This window comes from Acomys russatus, chromosome 5 (assembly GCF_903995435.1).
Source record: "Acomys russatus chromosome 5, mAcoRus1.1, whole genome shotgun sequence".
NCBI classification, from domain to species: Eukaryota; Metazoa; Chordata; class Mammalia; order Rodentia; family Muridae; genus Acomys; species Acomys russatus.
The window spans coordinates 69,154,061-69,171,021 of record NC_067141.1 but is presented as its reverse complement, the minus strand read 5'-3'; the positions used below and the strand labels follow the sequence as shown (position 1 = coordinate 69,171,021).

The 16,961-nt window shown below is 39.8% G+C and overlaps 1 protein-coding gene across 3 annotated transcripts in view; it reads left to right on the top strand.

Annotated features, from left to right (window-relative positions):
• The window catches only part of Sorcs1 (sortilin related VPS10 domain containing receptor 1), a 503,013-nt gene that overhangs the window by 394,942 nt on the left and 91,110 nt on the right, over positions 1-16,961 (top strand). For all 3 annotated transcript variants that reach the window (XM_051146761.1, XM_051146762.1, XM_051146763.1), the window contains exons 11-13: positions 6,973-7,075; positions 7,340-7,416; positions 16,692-16,783. In XM_051146761.1, coding sequence (XP_051002718.1) covers positions 6,973-7,075; positions 7,340-7,416; positions 16,692-16,783 — 272 coding nt within the window. The remainder of the gene's footprint in view (positions 1-6,972; positions 7,076-7,339; positions 7,417-16,691; positions 16,784-16,961) is intronic.

Below are 16,961 nucleotides of genomic sequence, written 5' to 3'. Positions count from 1 at the left end.
CAAGAAGAAAGGAAGAGAAAGGCACACTATGTGCCCCTTCCTGGCCAAAATGATGAGAATCCTACTTTCATGTTCTCTACAAACTTGGAGCAGTGTGATGGTCCTTACAGTAAACCTTTCTGTCAGCTTGTCATAGCATAACTTTAGACACAGCAGCCAGATACAGCGACGTTAGAGAGAAATCGCTGCTGTTGGTTCTCTTGAGACATCTGTGTCAGCTATATAAACTCTCTGACAATAAAATGGAACAAACAAAAGGGGAAAAAAATGACACAGGAAATTCACCAAGTACCAGCTGGGGGCAATCCAGTACTACAAATGTGAGAGAGGAAGAAAAGTCAGAGAGAAGATCATTTCTAAACCATGCTGCAGCATGGACTGGTGGCTTTACTTCTCAAATTAATGTCTTGGCCCTCTGAAAGCCAGGGCCAGAGAGCACGTCTGAGACATCTGATGGGAAAACGCCCTCTTCTCTTTGTTATCACACGTTTCCATACCAAATAATCACTGGTTCACAATCTGCTTCACAATCTGCCACCTTTTGCAAGCGGCTGGCTCAGGACTGTGACCTAGATGCTCCCCCGTGTAGGCATTCCATGCTTTGTTAAGTGGTTTTAACAGGCCCCCATGAAATTTCTATGTCTAGGAATAATGCCCAGGCTGTATGGTCCTCCTTCGGACACTATAGAGATGGCGGCATCTTTACTCAGATTGATTTATACTCAGTAAAACCATATTTCAAGAAAAAGCATTCTGGCTGTTATAAACCTTCATTAACCTTTAAAAACTATAAGCAAGATTCCACAGGAGATGCTACGTAGAACTTGATATGTTCTCATTTTTAGGCTGTCTGAGTAAGAGAAAATTGTATTATACCTGAAATAGAACATTCTGGATTACTCATAGTCAAATGAACATTGGTAGATCAGACAAAGATCTATATACACTACAGGTGACAGAAAAACTCCCATGGCGCGATGGCTGCACGGATCCTGTTATAACATGGGCTGGGTGACCCTCAGCATTACACTTGGTTCCATTCTGCAATCCATGTCCTCTTCCTGAAGGGCATAAAGAGGCTAAGTGTCTTCCTGTGGTGCCTTGTCTTCGGGGGCTTGCCATTCTTCAGAAGGTTATGAAGATGAAACTTTCCTGTAAAGTTTTACATGAAGATTGCATGCAAACCCAGCAATTCACTGCTCCCTAAGGGCATCACTTTCTGTGTTGCCATTGAGAACCCAATTGCTCTATTTTACTTTGTAGTTTCTGGCTACTTTTATGCTGAGTTTCATTTTTACTTTGTCATTTACTCCATCCTCTATAAATTGAATCATTGCATTTCTGAGGCTCTCTGAATATTTACTAGCTTAGACTTACAGGGCAGCATAAAAGTAATAACCGAGGTGCACCAGTGTCTCCCAAACCACAATTCAATAAGACTGGAAAGTAACCTTCCCGAGAGATGAGAGGAAATGGGTGTTCAAACGCAGGCTTGTGTTCTTGACAAGTCAGTACATGGAATTCTTTAAACATCAGTCATATAAGAAATACTATTCATTTTTGGAAATCTTCGTGATCTTAATCAGAGTTATAAGCATGGAAAAACAGATTCCTAAATTTTTCATTTAAAATAGCTATTACTATTGTGTTTTCTCCATAAGAATGACATTTGTACTGAATAAAATCAAGATGGCATAAAAGAAGGGATAAATATGACTAAAGCATGTTGTGTGTATGTATACAAATTCATCTGTACACTTAATAGGCATTCGTAAAAATTAATGGAATCTGTTGCCAAAACTGTGTCAGTTATTTGCAGGTTTTAGGACAGTTTCATGTCTTATGTACACTTCTTAATGCTGAGGCCACATCCTGAATTATGAGTGCTGAGCTGCCAACTGAGATTCTTTCAAGTCCTCCCAGGCCAGCTCGCCCCTGTCTCCTAGCGTCATGTCCCATTGCTCGTTTAGGCTTAGCTGGTTCGATCCTCTGGTACTTGATCCATCCCTTCTTTTTCTCTACTATTGCTATTACTCTTGTCTCAAATATCTTGGTCATGTTGCCTGAATCTATAACCTACCCATCTCTGCTGCAGGTTGTACCATTTTTCTTAGAAGTCAGTCTTAAATTTCAAAAGGATCCTTGTCCATTCACCCTCTAGAATCTTTAAAGTTGTTTGTTTCTATCATTTTTTTCTTTTTTAAAATTTATATATTCATTTTCCATCCCAATCCCAGCTCCTCCCTCCTCCTGGTTCCTCCTTCCCACCCCTTTACCCCTACCCTGCCTCCTCTTCTCAGAACGGGGGGAGCATCCCCCACCAACCCACCCCAGTGCATCAACTCCAATCAGGACTGAGCTCATCATCATCCAGTAAGACCAAGCAAGGCAGCCTAATAAGGAGAAGTGATTGAAAGTGGGCAACAGGGTCTGTGTCATAGACAGCACCCACTCAACTTACTAGGGGACCCCACATGAAGATCAAACTGCCCATTGGTTACATATGTGTAGGAGCCTAGGCCCAGACCATACATGCTCTTTCTTTGGTGCTTCCATCTCTGTATTCCCCCATGTGACTAGGTGAGTTGACTCTGTTGTCCTTCTTGTTCCCTCCAGGTCCTTCTACTGACCCCTCCCCACTGTTCCCCAGGACTCACCGAGCTCTGCCTGATGCTTGGATGTGAGTCTCAGCATCTGATTCGATCATCTGCTGGATGGAGCCTGTCAGGCAGCACTTATGCTAGGTTCCTGTCTGTAAACATAGCAGAATGGTGTTAGGGGTTTGCTCTCTCCCATGTAGGTGGATCTCAGTTTGGGCCAGACATTGGTTGGACCTTTCTTCTGTCTTTATCTTTATCTCTGCACATTCTGCAGGCAGGGCAAACCTTGGGTCAAAGGTTTCATAGGTGGATTGGTGTTCCCCTCCCACCACTATAAATCCTGCTCATCGTGAAGATGGCCTCTTCAGTCTCCCCTAACCTCCACTGCCAGGAAGCCCAGCCAGAGACATCCCCATATCCTCCCTGTAGCCTACCCGATCGCAGGTCTCCAGCTTGTCTCAGGGATACCTCCACCCTCAGTTTCCCTTCTCTATCCAAGCCCGCTCACATCTCTTCCCCACATCTGATCCCCACTTCCTTTCCCTCTCTACCCCCTCTCCTACCAAGGTCCCTCTCCACACACACCTTTGCTGTCTATTCTATTTCTCCATCTGAATGAGATTCAAGGAGGGCCAACCTTAGGCCCTCCTTGCTACTTAGTTCCTTTAGGTATGTGATTTGTAAATACAATGTGTGTCTTTCTGGGTCTGCTTTACCTCACTTAGGATGATCCTTTCAAGTTCCATCCACTTGCATGCAAAATTCATAATTTCCTTATTTTTAATAGCTGAGTGGTATTTCATTGTGTAAATGTACCATATTTTCTTTATTCATTCTTTGGCTGAAGGACATTCAGGTTGTTTCCGGATTCTGGCTATTCTGAATTAAACTGCTATGAACATGATTAAGAAAATGTTTTTATTGTACGGTGAAGCATCTTTTGAATATATGCTCAGAGGTGAGATACCTGGGACTTGAGATAGTACTATATTCACTCCTCTGAGAAAGCACCAGATTGATTTCCAAAGTGGTTGTGCAAGTCTGTATTCCCACCAGCAATAGAGGAGTGTTCCCTTTCTCCACATCCTTGCCAGTATGTGCTGCCATTTGAGTTTTTGATCTTAGCCATTCTGGTAGGTGTAAGATCGAATCTCAGAGGTGTTATGATTTGCATTTCACTGATGACTAATGATGTTAAACATTTCTTTCCTTTTTTTTTTTTTTTTTAAAGATTTATTTATTTATTTATTACGTATACATTGTTCTGCCTGCTTGTACCCCTGGAGGCCAGAAGAGGGCATCAGATATCATTATAGATGGTTGTGAGCCACCATGTGGTTGCTGGGAATTGAACTCAGGACCTCTGGAAGAGCAGTCAGTGCTCTTAACCACTGAGCCATCTCTCCAGCCCCTAAACATTTCTTTAATTCAGTATTCCTCTGTTGAGAATTCTTGGTTTATCTCTGTACCCCATTTTTAATTAGATCTTTTTGTTTGTTGGTGTTTAATTTATTGAGTTCTTTATATATTTTGGATATTAGCCCTCTGTCAGATGTAGGGTTGGTAAAGATCTTTTCCCATTCTGTAGGCTGTTGTTTTGTTCTGTTGACAGTGTCCTTGATGAGTATGAATTTTCCTTCCTTAATTCTTTGGCTTAATTTTTGTTGAAAGTCTATTTTATTAGATATTAGAATGGCCACTCCAGTTTGCTTCATGAATCCATTAGTTTAGAAAACCTTTTTCTAGCTCTTGACTCTCAGGTAATATCTATCTTTGTTGCTCAGGTGTATTTATTTTATATGTCAGAATGATGGGTCTTGTTTAGGTATCCAGTCTGTTAGCCATTCTGTTAGTTTTTATTGGGGAATTAAATCCATTGATGTTGAGACATATTAATGACCAATGATTGATCCTGTTATTTTGATGTTGGTGGTGGTCATATTTTTCCATGTTTCTCTTCTTTTGGTTTTGCTGCAGTGGAGTTATTTATTTCCTGTGTTCTCTTGGGTGTAATTAGCCTCCTTCAGTTGGAGATTTCCTTCTATTATCTTCTGTAGTCCTTGCTTTGTGGGTAGATATTGTTTAATTTTGGGTTTGTAATGGAATATCTTGTTTCCTCCATCTATGGCAATTGAAAGTTTTACTGGTTATAGTAAGGTGGGCTGACATCTGTGGTCTCTTAGGTCTACTAGACATCGTTCCAGGCCCTTCTGGCATTTAGAGTCTGTTGAGGAGTCAGGTGTGATTCTGATAGGTTTGCTTTTGTGTATTATTTGCTCTTTTCCCTTGAAACTTTTAACACCTTTTCTTTGCTCTGTACATTTAGTGTTTTTGATTATTATGTAGTGGAATTTTCTTCTCTGGTCTAATCTATTTGGTATTTTGTAGGCATCTTGTATGTTTTAGGCATCTCTTTTTTTAGGTTGGGGTAGTTTTTATAATTTCTGGGCCTTGGAACTGGGAATATTTTCTTTGTTTTATTGCTATTAATTTTTGGTTCATCTTGTCATAGTGTCCTTGATTTCTTGGATGTTTTGTGCAGTAATTTTTTAGAGTTAACATTTTCTTTAATAAATGTATCAACTCCTTCAATTGTATCTTCTACCCTTGTGATTCTTTCCTCCATCTCTTTTATTTTGTTGATGATGCTTACTTACCTTTGTAGTTCCTGTTTTCTTCCCTAAGGTTTTCATCTCGAGGATTTACTCAGTTTGTGTTTTCTGTAATGTTTCTATTTCCATTTTGAGGTCTTGAAGCATTTTATTCATTTCTTTCACTTATTTGCTTTTATTTTCCTGTTTTTCTTTAGGTGATTTACTCATTTCCTCTTTAAAGATCTCTGTCTATTTGATTATATTTTCCTGTATTTTTAAAGGGATTTATTTATTTCCTCTTTAAAGGCCTCTATCATCTTCATAAGCATAGATTTAATCGTTTTCTTGTATTTCAGTTGTGTTCGGGTATCCAGGGCTGTTTGCAGTGGGATATCTGGGTTCTGGTGGATCCATTTTACCCTGGCTGTTGATGATAGTGCTCTTATGCTGGCCTTTATCCAACTCGTTGTTTCTGGCATTGGCTGTTTGTTCCTGGTGCCCATGAGATTTCTCGGGAATATAGGAAGAGCCCTAGAGAGGAAGCTGGATATTCTTGGGACAGCCCTAAGGATGCTTGAGTACATTTGTGGACTGGCTTTTGGATCTTAGGGAATAACCCTGCCATTCTCTTCAGGTGGCTGTGGACTAGTAAGACTCATAGGAAGAGAACTGGAGTGGAGCTGTCTAGAATGTATGATCCTGAGGACCAGCAGGTCTCCTCAGGAACCCAGCAGCCCTCCACTCTCAGGGGTAACTCCAAAAGCTGGCAGCCCTACCACTCACTGGTTTTACAGTCTCTGAGCTCAAGCTGCCCAGATACTGTTCATGTCTGGCACCATCATCTTGGAGGGAGATCCTGTATACTCCTGAGGTCTGGCTGGTTTCCTCAGGGAGATGGGTAGAGTTGTGGACCTGAGGCTGGAACCGTTTTCCTGGATGCCAGGAGTTGGGTGGCCAGAAGCTGGATCCATGTCCCCTGGAACTCAGCAGTTTTCCCTGGGACTGTAGGAATAGCTGTGTGGACTAGAGACTGGAACTGCTAGTTCTCTGCACCCATGGGCTCACACCTGGGGAAAAAGGATGCTGGAGTTTTGGAGTCCTCAGCCCCATATCTTGTTTGCTTCTCAGGCTGTCACTGCAGTCCTGCTACCCAGACACCTTGTGTGATGTGTACCTCCATCTTGGAGACCTGTTTCTATCCTTCTTATGAACATTGAAATACTTTCTTTACCCAGTAATCAGTGGAAAAAATAACATGTCCATTAAAAAACCTTTGTAATGACAGAATCCAAATTTTGATTATAATTGTTTTATGAGTTCTACCTAGTATCTTACTGTTATTAAAATGTTTATCATACTAAGTATAATATAAGTAAATTAAAATAGTCATTGCAGGTGTTTTCTTTTTTATCCACCAGAAAGCTGCCATATACTTGGTTGACACTAGACATGTGTGAAAATAATAATGTTGGGTTGGTGGATGGGTGGGCACAGTACAGTAGTGGATAATAGAAGCTATTCATAATGGAAGGCAGAGTGGATTAGATGGGTGGATAGACAGACAGATTTAGGCCTTTTGGTTTTATTGTTGTTGTTGGTGGTGGTGGTGTGTATATGTGTGTTTTGTTTTTAAATTGGACAGAGTCTCTCTAGGCATGCTTGGAACTTACTCTGATGACCAGGTTGACCCTGAATTTGCTGCAGAGTGTCTATCTCTAGAGGTTTAAATGGCCGTTTTTATTTTGTGCACGTATGACATTTGGCTCTCTTCTTCCTAGCCATATTGTTCACTGCACCTTCATCTGAAAGTCTCTGAGAATCCCTACACATCTGGGATCATTGCCAGCAGAGACACAGCCCCAAGTATCATAGTTGCATCAGGTAAGGCGAGTGTATGCTTTGCTTGCTATTACACATGTGTTTATTTTAAGAAACTAGGCATCTGTGCTTGGAATTTAATGAGCAAGCTATAAATATTTCTGAAAAGCACCTCAACCATTGACCCTGAAGTGAGTCTACTGAAAATTCCTGCTTAGACAGAAAGTTTGCCGTTGAAATTCTTCTCAGTCAACGCCAACTGATGATGTGATTTGTTCTCATCCTTTTCAGAAAGTTCCTCCTGCTAATGGCATGCACTCTTTCTAGGTAATATAGGCTCTGAGTTGTCAGACAGCGATATCAGCATGTTTGTCTCTTCCGATGCAGGGAACACTTGGCGGCAGGTAAGAAAATACCCGGCTTGCACTGATAAAGTTCAAATGCCATAATTGTCCAACTTATTTCAAATCTATAAATCTAAAGGTAGCATTGTACATAAGTCCTGACATGAATAATGTGTTTTATCCTTCTTTTTTAATGCAAGTTTGAAATGAACCAAGCCAAGCTTATGCAGGTTGATATTTTTATCCTTTGATAAAGATATATCTTATCAACAGTCCATACATAAGCACATCTCCAATCAAGTGGAAAGGGTTTTAATGCAAAAGAAAATAGAAACCCTAAGTCTATCCTATAAGAAACTTCAGTCCTGCAGGGCGGATTGCAAACATAAAGCTCAGCTCTCTTTATAAGTTCTCCTAGCCTCAAGGAGAAACAAAAATAGCCGTCACACAGGTGGTGTTCTGGAATGTTTAAGTCTCACATGTAAATGACAGTAATAACTATCAGACTGCATATGTTCAATAAATACAAGTGGAATCACCTCAAACGAATGTGCTTAGCTTAACTGCTTATTGCCTTTCTTCTGAATGAAAATTAGATGTCAACAGCTTATAGAGCAGCCATTTAATGAGGTTTAGTTATCATAACAAGGTATGAGCCTGATGTATGACTGTTACACCTCAATAAATATGTTTAAATAAGCCTCTGGTACTTAATTACCATATAGTAACTCCACTGTAAATTGAAATCTAATGCACAGGTAATCATACTTAACAATTGGTTCCCTTTGTTTGGAATTTTACAACAGAGCTAGATGTTATAGCCCAGAGCTCATGCTTAGTTTTAAGCCCTCAGTAGTATTTGCATATTTGACAAAAAGTGACAGAGAAGAAACTTGGGGGGGGGGGTTTGAAGGAAGATGACCAATTCTAAAGAAATATTTGGTGAATAATGTCAAGATTCCATTTCCTTTCTCTTGACCCTAACCAAGGCATAGAACTTTCTCCTGCTATAGGCTGGGGTCATGTATTGTGCGTAAGAATTAATGAGGCTCAACAGTATGTGACTGCTTAAATTCCTTTTTGCACACCAAAGGGCTCAAGTTGGGTTTCCCAGCACTCACACCCTGAAATTCATGACCACTGGTACCTCCAGCTTCAAGGAGTTCAGTGTCCTCTTCTGCCCTCCTGCAATATGACACATGTGGTGTGTGAGTGTGTGTGTGTGTGTGTGTGTGTGTGTGTGTGTGAGAGAGAGAGAGAGAGAGAGAGAGAGAGAGAGAGAGAGAGAGAGAGACAGAGAGACAGAGAGAGAGAGAGAGAGAGAGAGAGAGAGAGAGAGAGAGAGAGAGAGAGAGAGAGAGAGAGAGAGAGAGAGAGAAATCAAATGACAAATTATCAGGAGTGTAAGTTAGGAGGAGTCCAAACTAAGAACATAGAATACATCTTGTATAGAAGAATTTAGAGACAAAACTCTTTCCAAATGTCTCCATTTTACTTTAAATTCTTTTTTCACATCTTATGAAAGACTCAGTTATAAAGGTGACCAAAGTTGACAATTTTATCTTGATAGAACTGTTTGTAACTTGGAAGTTCATCTATGAGTCAAATGAGAAAATATTTCTTTGATTAAGTTGGGAATTTCAGATAATTAGATAACAACAGCAGAATAGGGCAACACAGTTCAGGGAGCCCCACTCTCACATGTTGCTATCTGAGCATTCTTTTTTATTATAATTTATTTATCTAACACCCTCATAGTTATCCTACACTCCCCCCCCTCTTCTACCCTATTCCCCACACTTAGACCTCTGACTGGGGAGACCCTCCTCCTCTACTGTCTGACCACAGCCTATCTGGTCTCTTCTGGATAGCTTGCTTCCCCTTCCTCTGTGTGCCAGCAGGGCCTCCCCACCAATGGGAAGTGATCAAATTGCAGGTAACAGAGTTCATGTCAGAGGCAGTCTCTGCCACCCAACAGCCTTGGAGAATGAGGTGACCACTGGCTATATCTGAACAGGGGGTCTAGTTTCTCTGCATGCCTTGTTCTTAGTTGGATCATCAGTTTGTGTAGCCCCCTACCATCCAGATCATCCAGCCTTGATTGTCTCCCTGAACCATCTGGGTCCTTCCATCCCCCAACTCTTCCATGCCATTCTCAACCCCCTGCCCGGAGTCCTGCTGTGAGTTCCTGCATTTCTCCCAATTCTCCACTGGATGGAGTATTTCAAAAGACTTCTATGTTGGGTTAATATCTACTTATAAGTGAATATGTACCATGTGTTTCTTCCTGGGTCTGGGATACCTCACTCAGGAAGATCATTTCTAGTTCCATCAGTTTGCCTACAAATTTTGATTGTGTAAATGTACTACAGTTTCTTTATCCATTCTTCAGTTGAGGGACATCTAGGTTGTTTCCAGATTCTGGTTATTATGAATAAAGCTGCTATAAACATAGTTGAGCAAATGCCCTTGTTGTATGGTGGAGCGTCTTTTGGGTATATGCCCAGGAATGGTATAGCTGGGTCCTGATGTAGCACTATTCCCAGTCTTCTGAAAAAGCACCAGATTGATTTCCAAAGTAGTTGTACACGTTTGTACTCCCACCAGCAATGAAGGAGTGTTCTCCTTTCTCCACATCCTCGCCAGGATATACTGTCACTTGAATTTTTGATCTCAGCCATTCTGGTAGGTGTAAGATAGAATCTCAGGGTCATTTTGATTTGCATTTCCCTGATAACTAAGGACATTGATCATTTCTTTAAGTGTTTATCTGCCATTTGATGTTCCTCTGTTGAGAATTCTGTTTAGCTCTGTATCCCATTTTTAATGGATAATTTGGTTTGTGGTGTTTAATTTCTTGAGTTCATTGTACATTTTGGATATTAACCATTTGTCAGATGTAGGGTTGATGAAGATCTTTTCCCAGTCTGTAAGCTGTCATTTTATTCTGTGTCATTTGCTTTACAGAAGCTTCTGAGCTTCATGAGTTCCCATTTATTAACTGTTGATCTTAGAGCCAAACTATTTGAGTTCTGTTCAAGAAGTTGTCTCTGTGCCACTGAGTTCAAGGATCTTTCCTACTTTTTCTTCAGATTTAGTGTATCTGGTTTTATGTTGAAGTTTCTAACCCACTTGACTCTAGCTTTGTGCAGGGTGAAAATATGGATCTATTCACATTTTCTACATATAGACCTCCAGTTAGACCAGCATCATTTGTTGAAGATGCTATCTTTTTCCAATGGTATGATTTTTGCCTTCTTGTCAAGTGTCGAGTGTCCATAGGTGTATGTGTTTATGTCTTTGATTCAATTCCATTGATGAGCCAGCCAATTTCTATGCCAGTGCCATGCTGTTTTTATTACTGTTGCTCTAATGTACAGCTTGAGATCAGAGATGGAGATTGCTCCAGAATATCTTTTATTGTAAAGGATTTTTTTTTAACTATTCTGGCTTTTTTGTTTTTTACTATGAACTTGAGAATTGATCTTTGTAGGCCTGGAAAAAAATATGTAGGTATTTCTATAGGGATTGCATTGAATCTGTAGATTGCTTTTGGTAAGATGGCCAATTTTTACCATGTTCATTCCCCTGATCAATTGATGAGCATGGGGGATCCTTCCACCTTCTGATATCTTCTTCCGTTTCTTTCTTCAGAGTCTTGAAGTTTTGTTTTATTTTCATATAAGTCTTTCACTTGCTTGGTTAGAGTTATGCCAAGACACTTTGCATTATTTGTGGCTATTGTGAAATGTGTAGTTCCCCTAATTTCTTTCTCAGCCCATCTGTCATTTGTACACAGGAGGGCTACTGATTTTTTAAAAGTAATTTTGTGTCTGGCCACTTTGCTAAAAGTGTTTATTAGCCGTAGGAGTTCTCTGGTGGAATTGGGAGCCAGTTGTGTATGCTATCATATCATCTGTGAATAGCAGTGCTTTGACTTCTACCCTTCTGATGTTCATCTCCGTGATCTCCTTTTGTTGTCTTATTGCTCTAGCTAGGACTTCAAGTACTATATTGAAGAGATATGGAGAGAGTGGGCAGCCTTGTCTTTTCCTTGATTTTAGCCAAATTTCTTTGAGTTTTTCTTCATTTTGTTTGATGTTAGCTATTAGCTTGCTGTATATACCCTTTATTATGCTTAGATATGTGCCTTGTATCATTGATCGCTCCAAGACTTTAAACATGAACAGGTGTTATTTTTTTGTCAAATGGTTTTTCAGCATCTAAGGGGATGATCATGTGGGATTTTTCTTTCAGTTTTGTTTATATGGGGAATTACACTGATGGATTTCCATATATTGAACCATCCCTGCATGCCTGGGATGAAGCCTACTTGGTCATGGTGAATGATATTTTTGATGTGGTCTTGGATTTGGTTTGTGAATATTTTATTGAGTATTTTTGCATCAATGTTCATAAGAGAATTGGTCTGAAATTCTTTCTTTGTTGGATCTTTTTGTGGTTTACGTATTAAGGTGATGGTGGCCTCATAGAATGAGTTTGGTTGTGTTCCATGCATTTTTATTTTGTGGAATAGTTTGACGAGTATCGGCATTAGCTATTCTTTGAAGATTTGACAGAATTCTGTTCTGAAATATCTGGCCCTGGTCTTTTTTTTTTTTTTTTTTTTTTTTTTTTTTTTTTGTAGGGAGACTTTTAATGACTTTTTATTTCCACAGGTGATATAGGACTATTTAATTTGTTTACCAGATCTTAATTTCACATTGGTAAGTGGAATCTATCAAGTTAATTTTTCATTTCATTTAGATTTTCAAATTTTGTAGAACATAGGCTTTTGAAGTAAGACCTAATGATTCTTTGGGTTCCCTTGGTGCCTGTTTTTATGACTCCCTTTTCATTTCTGATTTTGTTCATTTGGATAGTGACTTTCTGCCTTTTAGTTTGTTTGGCTAAGAATGTGTCTATCTTGTTGATTTTCTCAAAGATTCAGTCCTGGTTTTGTTAATTCTTTGTATTATTCTCTTTGTTTCTAATTTATTTATTTTGATCCTGTGTTTGATTATTTCCAGTCATGTACTCCTCTTGGGTACGTTTCTCTCTTTTTTCCCCCCGAAAGACTTCAGATGTGCCTTCAAGTTGTTTGTATGAGATGTTTCCAATCTCTTTGTGAAAGCACTTAGTGCTATAAGTGTTCCTTTTAGTTCTGCTTTCTTTGAGTCCCATAAGCTTGCATATGTTGTACTTTCATTTTCATTGAACTTAAGGAAGTGCTAAATTTCTTTCTTCCCTGACCCAGTTGTCATTGAGTGGAGAGTTGTTCAGTTGCCATGTGTGTGTAGGGTTTTTTGTTATTTCCGTTGTTGTTGAGATCCAGCTTTAGTCCTTGATGGTATGATAGGATACAAGGTGTTTCAATCTTCTTGTATCTGTTGAGGCTTGCTTTGTGACCTACTATATGACCAGTTTTGGAGAAAGTTCCATGAGGTGTTGAGTAGAACATATAATCATTTGTGTTTGTGTGAAAAGTTCTATAGATGTCTGTTAGATCCATTTGGTTTATGACATCTGTTATGTCATTATTCCTTGGGTTAGCTTTTGTTTCATTGACATATCATTTGGTGAGAGGCGGGTGTTGAAGTCTCCCACTATTAATGTATGTGGATTGATTTGTGGTTTAAACTTTATTAATGCTTCTTTTACATATGTGGGTGCCCTTATATTTGGAGCATAGATGTTCAGAATTGTGATATCATCTTGCTTGAGGTTTCCTTTGATGAGTATGAAGGGCCCTTCCTTATTTTGTTTTTACTAATTTTGGTTGAATGTCTGTTTTATTAGATATTAGAATGACCACCCCAGCTTGCTTCTTGTGTCCATTTGCTTGGAAGACCTTCTTCTATCCCTTTATTCTCAAGTTACATCTATCTTTGTTGCTGAGATGTGTTTCTTATAAGCAGCAGGATGTTGGGTCCAGTTTACTTATCCATTCTGTTAGTCTTTTTCTCTTTATTGGAAAGTTGAGACCATTGATGTTGAAAGAGATTAATGACTGGTAATGTGAGGTCCTTTTATTTTGATGTTAGTTGTGGTAATGTGTTTGTGTGCCTGTCTAATTTTTGTTTTGCTAAAGTGAAGTTATCTATTTAATGTGTTTTCCCTGGGCATAGTTAGCATCCTTAGGTTGGAGTTTTCCTTCTAGTTTCTTCTGTACAGCTGTATTTGTGGATAGGCATGGTTTAAATGTATTTTTTTATGGAATATCTTCTTTTCTCCATCTATGGTTATTGAAAGTTTTGCTGGGTATAGTAGTCTGGACTGGCATCTGTGGTCTCTTAGCATTTACAAGACATCTTCACAGGCCCTTCTGGCTTTTATGGTTTCTACTCAAAAGTTGGGCATGATTCTGGTAAGTTTGCCATTTTATGTTACTTGGCCTTTTTTCCCTTGCCTCTTTTAATATATATTTTTTGTTTTGTACATTTAGTGCTTTAATAATTATGTAACAGGAAGATTTTATATTCTGCTCTACTGTAGTTGGTGTTTGGTAGGCCTCTTGTATAAGCATCTCTCTTTTTTAATTGGGGAAATTTTCTTCTTCTTCTTTTTTTTTTCTAGCACAGGGTTTCTCTGTGTAGCCTTGGTTGTCCTAGACTCACTTTGTAGACCAGGCTGGCCTCCAACTCACAGTGATCTGCCTGCCTCTGCCTCCCAAGTGCTGGGATTAAAGGTGTGCACTACCAAGCCCAGCTCTGGGAAATTTTCTTATATTATTTTCTTGAACATATTTTCTGGGCCTTGAAGCTGGCCACCTTCTCTTTCCTCAATTCCAATTACTTAATAATTGTGCTTAATTATGTCTTTTCATGGAGTCCTTCATTTCTTGGATGTTTTGTGTTAGGAATTTTTTTAGTTATCATTTTCTTTTATGTTTGCATCAAATTCTTCCATTGTGTTTTCCACACCTGCCACGCCTGAGATTCTTTCTTTTTTTCTATATCTTTTATTTTTTTTTACAATGCTTACCCCTGCAGTTCTTGTTTTTTTTTTTTTTTTTCCTCTAAGTTCTCTCTTTCCATGCTTTCCTCAGTTTGTCCTTTTATTATTATTTCCATTTTCATCTTCTGATCTATTTTTCTTAACTCCATCCAGTGATTTCTTCATCTCCTCCCTATAGGCCTCTGTCCTGGCTTCTCTAAGGGCCTCAATTTTTTGGCCTTATCATCTTGTGTTTCTTTCTTTTTTGCATATTTTATTACATATATTTTTATATTTTAAAATAATTTATTCAGATTACATCCTGATTGTTATCCCCTCACTTATATCTTCCCATTCCCCCTCTCTCTTTTTCACCTTGTTCCTTTCTCCTAGACCTGTGATATAAAGGGACCTCCTCCTTCACTATATAATCATAGCCTATCAGGTCTCATCTGGATAGTCTGCTTCCCCTTCCTCTGAGTGCCACCAGGCCTCCCCACCAAAGGGAAGGGTACAATTGTTAGCACTAGAGTTCATGTCAAAGGCAGTCCCTGCTCTCCCTACAACCATGGAGAACAATCTGTACATTGGCTAGATCTGAACAGGGCATCTAAGTTTACTGCATGCATTGTCCTTGGTTGGTAGAGCAGTTTGTGTAGGGCCCCTGGGTCCAGATCTGCCAGCCTTGATGGTCTTCTTGTGGGGATCGTGTTCCCTCTGGGTATTTCTATCTCCCCATTCTTCCATATCCCTCTCACCCAGATGCTAGTGAGTTCTAGCATCTGTCCTAATCTCCCACTGAGTGAAGACTCTCACAGGACATCAATGTTGGGCTAATATCCACGTATAAGTGAGTATATGTGTGCCTTTCAGGGTCTGGTGGGTTATCTCACTCAGGATCATCATCTGTAGTTTCATCCACCAGCTATTCCACTTCTTCACATATACCCGAAAGATGCTTCACCACACAGCAATAACTTTTGCTCAACTATGTTCAAAGCAGCCTTTATTCATAATGGCCAGAATCTGGAAACAACTAGCTGCCCCTCAGTCGAAGAATGGACAAAGAAACTGTGGTTCATTTACAGTATGGAATACTACTCAGCTATTAAAAACAAGGAAATCTTAAAAACAAGGAAATCTTCTTGTGTTTCTTTACAGATTTTTTTTTTTCATTTCGTCCATTATCATCTTTATAAGGAAAGATTCTAGGTCATTTTCTTATGTTTCATTTGTGTTAAAGTGTCCAAGGCTGATTGTCTTGGGGTAACTGGGTTCTGGAGATACCATATTATTTGGGCTTTTGTTGTTTGTGTTTTAGGCTGGCTGTTAGCCATCTGTTTGTCTCTCGTGTTGGGTGATAGTTTCTGGTGTCTTTCATTAGCTGCTGAGAGCAGCTCATAGTGAATGGCTATTATTTGAGATATCTCACATTCAAGGATCAAGGAACACTTCTGGTGGATCAGGAGGGTGACCTGCAGTCAGACCTGGGAACTTTCTGTGCACCAGCCAGGAGACCTAAGCTCAGACCCACCCATGTTTACACCATGGTGTCCCCATCAGCAGGGAGACTCAGACACTGGTGTTCTGTAGAGAGTGTGCACAAGCCTGCAGGCACCGAGGAACTTCCTGTGGATTGGTCAGGTGACCTGAGGTCAGATCCACTTGTGTTCCAGATCATAGGGTTCTCCTCTGGGCTAGAAGGCCCAGACACTGTTGTTTTTTGGCCCTCAGTTCAGTCTGATACACAGAGCATGGGTGCGACACAGACAGGCAAGTATTTAGACTTTGAAGACTCTTCTATGTATTACCTAGATGGCCTGAAGCTGGTCTCATGTGTGGTCCACAGTGTGGACCCCTCTCACGAGGAAATCCCCCTACACTGATGTTTTGTAGCTCTCTGTTTGGTCCTTAGGTCACTGCTTTCCTGCTGATCAGATTCAGTGTGTGATCAGCGCCACCATCTTGGATCTGTCAGCTATCTGAGCATTCTTACTCTATGGATTTTAGTACACAAATGGGAATATTGTACTAAATTGTCTCCAGGTTTCCTTCCATCTGGTCATAGACACTCTCTTCAGTTTCCCAGTGTTCTAACATCATTTTCAGAGGCAGCAACTGATAAGTATTGTCACAGATATAAGAGACTACAAACATGAATATATACTGTTTATGCTTAAGATTTATTTTGTAGAACTATAAAGTTCTTTTATAGCCTATCAGTGGTAAGGGGAGCCAATGTTGAGGAGCGTTGTTTTATTGCTTGCATTTTCTCAGTCATTTAGGGAAACTTATTTCTATGAGAGATATTTTAATCTTTCTATGCAGACTGATTCTGTGTATCCTGGTCACCAGGTACAGATGTGATGTATGCCTCTGTGTTCTTGTTTCTCACCCAGATCTTTGAAGAAGAGCATAGCATTTTGTACCTAGATCAAGGTGGCGTCCTGGTGGCTATGAAGCACACATCTCTCCCAATTCGACACCTTTGGTAAGGGTGCTTCCAGTTTAGGAAAAATGCAGATGGTCGCTTATGTTTATCAGAACCAGTCTCTGAATCATGTGACTATGCTCTTCTAGCTACCATCAACTACTGGCACATAACTTAATGTTTGTTCTGTTGAAATTGATTTGTGGCCTAAGTTTTTGAGAGGGGAAAGTTGGGGGCA